The sequence below is a fragment of the Malania oleifera genome, chromosome 6 (genome assembly GCF_029873635.1).
Source record: "Malania oleifera isolate guangnan ecotype guangnan chromosome 6, ASM2987363v1, whole genome shotgun sequence".
NCBI lineage: Eukaryota > Viridiplantae > Streptophyta > Magnoliopsida > Santalales > Ximeniaceae > Malania > Malania oleifera.
In genome coordinates this window covers 91,816,267-91,819,937 of record NC_080422.1, presented here as the reverse complement: position 1 = coordinate 91,819,937, position 3,671 = coordinate 91,816,267, and the positions used below count along the sequence as shown (strand labels likewise).

The 3,671-nt window shown below is 39.3% G+C and overlaps 1 protein-coding gene across 1 annotated transcript; it reads left to right on the top strand.

Moving 5' to 3' along the window:
• The first annotated feature begins 364 nt into the window (after window positions 1-364).
• On the top strand, window positions 365-1,272 carry LOC131158707 (1-aminocyclopropane-1-carboxylate oxidase 5-like). Its single transcript, XM_058113570.1, has 2 exons — window positions 365-558; window positions 678-1,272. The coding sequence occupies exons 1-2, from the start codon at window positions 365-367 to the stop codon at window positions 1,270-1,272; spliced, it is 789 nt and encodes a 262-aa protein (XP_057969553.1).
• Window positions 1,273-3,671: the final 2,399 nt, after the last annotated feature.

Sequence of the window (3,671 nt, the reverse complement as noted above, 5' to 3'; positions counted from 1 at the left end):
ACACATGCACACACAACGGCGGTGGCAAAGCTACGGCATTGCGTCGGGCGGCGACCTGTCGGAGGAGGAGGAGGAGGAGGCAGAGGCGGAGGCGGCGACGAGGTCGGCAAACTTCGTCGGGGAGAGGCTGTTGGGGTTGGAGGATTTTTTTAAGCTGATTGAGGCAGAAGGGAAGAACAGAGGGTGAAGGAAGCGTGAGAAAGTCCCATGCAAATCTTACAGGACCATCCTGTGAGATTTGGCATCTTGCAGCCTCAACTTGCGAGATTACGCAAGTCTTAAAATGGGAAATTTTTTCCCAAACAAAGTATTATATGATATTTTATTAAAAAATAAAATTAAAATTGGAAAAAACTCCTGTTCAATGACCCAAAATGAGAAAACCCTATATCCTAATTCCTCGCCGCGGCTGCCTCCTCCTGCTGTTCCAGCTCCTCGAGTCGTCGTCCCCTCCTCAGGTCCTCAGCTGCTCCTGCTCAGCCTCAGCACCTCCGGTCCTCTAGCTCCTATCCGTCGTTCGATGACTCCGGCGAGTAGCTATTCCAGATCCGAGGCTTCGTCTCCGACTTCGAGTCTCCGAGCCTAAATCAAACCAATTTGAAGTCGCCAACATGAACAACTTCCAACGCCATCTCCCTCCCTCACCCTCACACGCATCGACGGAACCGTGCGGTGAGCGCACTGAGCGATCTTGACAGGGAAACAATGGCGGAATACCGGTCCGAATTGAAGAAATTGGCTGAGAAGGTTATGGAAGTGATGGATGAAAATCTGGGTTTGCCAAAAGGGTACATCAAGAAGGCACTAAACGGGGGTGGGGAAGAGGATGAGGGTGCCTTCTATGGCACCAAGGTCAGCCACTACCAATCCTCTCCTCATCCCGATATGGTGAACAGTATCTGGGCTCATACCGACGCAGGCGGGGTTGTCATACTCTTCCAAGATGACAAGGTTAAAGGCCTTCAAATCCTCAAAGATGGGGAATGGATCGATATGCAGCCATTGCCAAACGCCATCGTGATCAACACGAGGGATCAGAAAGAGGTGTTAAGCAATGGCAGGTACAAGAGCGTTTGGCACCAGGTTTTGGCTACCCCAGATGGGAACAGGGGATCTGTTGCTTCATTCTATAATCCTTCCCTCAAGCCTACCATAGCTCCTGCCCCACAACTTCTGGAAAACACAAAACAGGAAGCACAAGATCATCAAGTAGATGCCACCCGCCGGTCGCAGTTCTTCTTATTCTTCTTCTTCAAACTGATTTTGATTTAAAGTTTTAAACCCCCACCATTTAAAAACCTGATTTTGATTTAAACCCATTCTTCTTCTTCTTCTCATCCTCCTCCTCCTTCAACCGTGAGAGACTGATTGAGAGGTGAGAGATTTGCTCTTCATAATTTCTTTGTTTTAAAATAATTAAATTATTTTTTTAAATGGGTAACTCGTTAAACTGGCAGGTTAGGATTTACAGGGTTGAGACCCATTTAATTTCAACCCGTTTATGATCCCAACCGTTTATGATTCAGTTCGTTTACAATCGTTCAAATCTAGCTCGTAAACCTGTTTTGCCACCTCTATATATACCAACACAAAGAATAACATCCTTAATAAGTAATTGAACTTTGTATTTCAATTCCCAATAAGTAAACTTATTGCTTTAAAGTTACAACATTGGGTGTAAGTTATGTGTCTTGATAAGGGAAGTGGTATTGGATTTGTAGAGGCAAAATTTTATGATAATAAAATAGAGGAGAGATTTACATGAAAGTCAACCAAAAATTTAAGAGTGTTAAACATTTTTTTTTTTTTTTTGTGGTTTAAATTGCACTAAATAATAATATGATCTAGCAACAATCTAGGAGAGAGGGATTTAACCAATCAAAGTTTTGTTTTTAAATTTTAAAAAATTTAATTTTTTTTTAGAAATTAGGATTTGGGGTTTAGATGACTATAAGTTAAATATGACATGTTTTAATATATAGTATAGACAAATAATCTTTTACAGATTAGGTCATTAGTGTGCATTACACTAATGATAATCACCAATTGACCTAAAAAGGATTTTACACATTTTAAAGGGATTTACCTAGACTACTAAGGAAATCCAAGGGGAATGTTTATGAAAAATGCAAGTATCGATCATGAATTTAATATATTAAATAAGATTTTCTTATTGGTAAATATCCTTCTTTTGAGAAATATTAAATTATTCTTTAAATCAACTCATTGACAGACACCTAAAGAGGTTGCTTAACTACTCTTTTGACGTTTTCGAGGTATTGAACTATCATGGGGATGAAAAGGAACTCAATATTAAAGTAAAGTGTTTGATGTTATTTAAATAATGGTTGATCAAAAAGTAATAAGCAATAAAAGTAATTGGTGATTAATTTAGGACTATCTGGGACTAATTAGGTGTCATTTGTGGTGGTCATGCCCGAAGTCTTTACCTTAATCGCAAGGAGGGGGTACAACAAAGATGAGCTAACTGGAGTGAAATTGTAACAAGGTAACCATATTGGAAGGTGTGGTTGGATCACCACAGATATGTAGGCTCGCTCGTACCTTTCCGCACATAACTATGCTATTGAACTCAATTTGTTTACATAATCCAATCCCTACTTGTTTTATGACCTAAGGTTGACTTGGGATCTTATAAGTTGGTAGCTAATTTGGTGATCTAACCATGCTTAGATTAAATAAGATATTAGTGGCAAATCCATTGAACTAAAAGGGCTAAGAAACTTTATTTACCCATCATTTTGTTACCATTCTTTGAGAGTCAGCCCACACTTGCATGTGTTGATAGGTTATTTTTCTCGAAGTGACACAACTCCAAGTGTTTCTAGATAATCTATTACGAATTGCCTTAGCAAGTTGCTTATGAGCACTTTTTGGTGTTGTTTTCAATTAGGTTCGCCAAGTTTTCAATGGGGCATTGTCCTCTTTAGGCTCTAGACAACTTGGTTTTGAAGTTAGCTTGGTCATCATACATAAACTTGTTTCAAGCTCTCTCACTCCTAAGTGTAGCTAGTCATTGATTTTATTGAGTTATATTTCATTAGCATCATTTAGCTTTTGGTGGGTCAATTTTATCTAGCTTGCCTAGTCATTATGTGTGGGACTATTTTAAGCTCTCTCATGCCCTTATGTACCTTGTTGAGTTCACTGAACTGTTTCCCTTTGCCTTTTTTAGGTTTTGAGCTAATCAAATTAATTGAGCTAGCCTTGCCTTCATACATGTTATTTTGCACTCTTTTATTCTTGAGTGCAGTAGCTTGAACTTATCAACATATATTGCTTTAGACTTTTCTTGGTAGTAGTCAAGTTGATCTCATTCACCTAGCTTTATCTTCATGTTTGGGGCACTTTTTATGTTGTTTTCATTTATGCCCGAGTAGCAAGTGGAGTTCACGAGTTGCTTTAGACTTTTTTTTTTTTTTTCTCTAGCTAGCTAGTTTAACCTTATTGATTTGGCTTGGCCTTCATTCGTGGGATTCTTTTAATCTCTCTTATACGTAAGCACAGTAGGTTGGGCACCCCAAGCTAAAGTTTTGTGGCTTTCTTCACCCAAACACAGTTCTTTGACCTCCTTGGTCATTGGGCTAGTTGGTCCTACTAGGTTTTCATTTGTGGTGTTATTTTAAGCTTTTTCATGTCTAATATGGAGT

Bases quoted from the DNA above. Each gene is read 5' to 3' on its own strand.
- LOC131158707 (XM_058113570.1), top strand. From the start codon at position 365: ATGACCCAAAATGAGAAAACCCTATATCCTAATTCCTCGCCGCGGCTG. The intron at 559-677 runs GTCTCCGACTTC...CCGTGCGGTGAG, and splicing joins TATTCCAGATCCGAGGCTTC to CGCACTGAGCGATCTTGACA.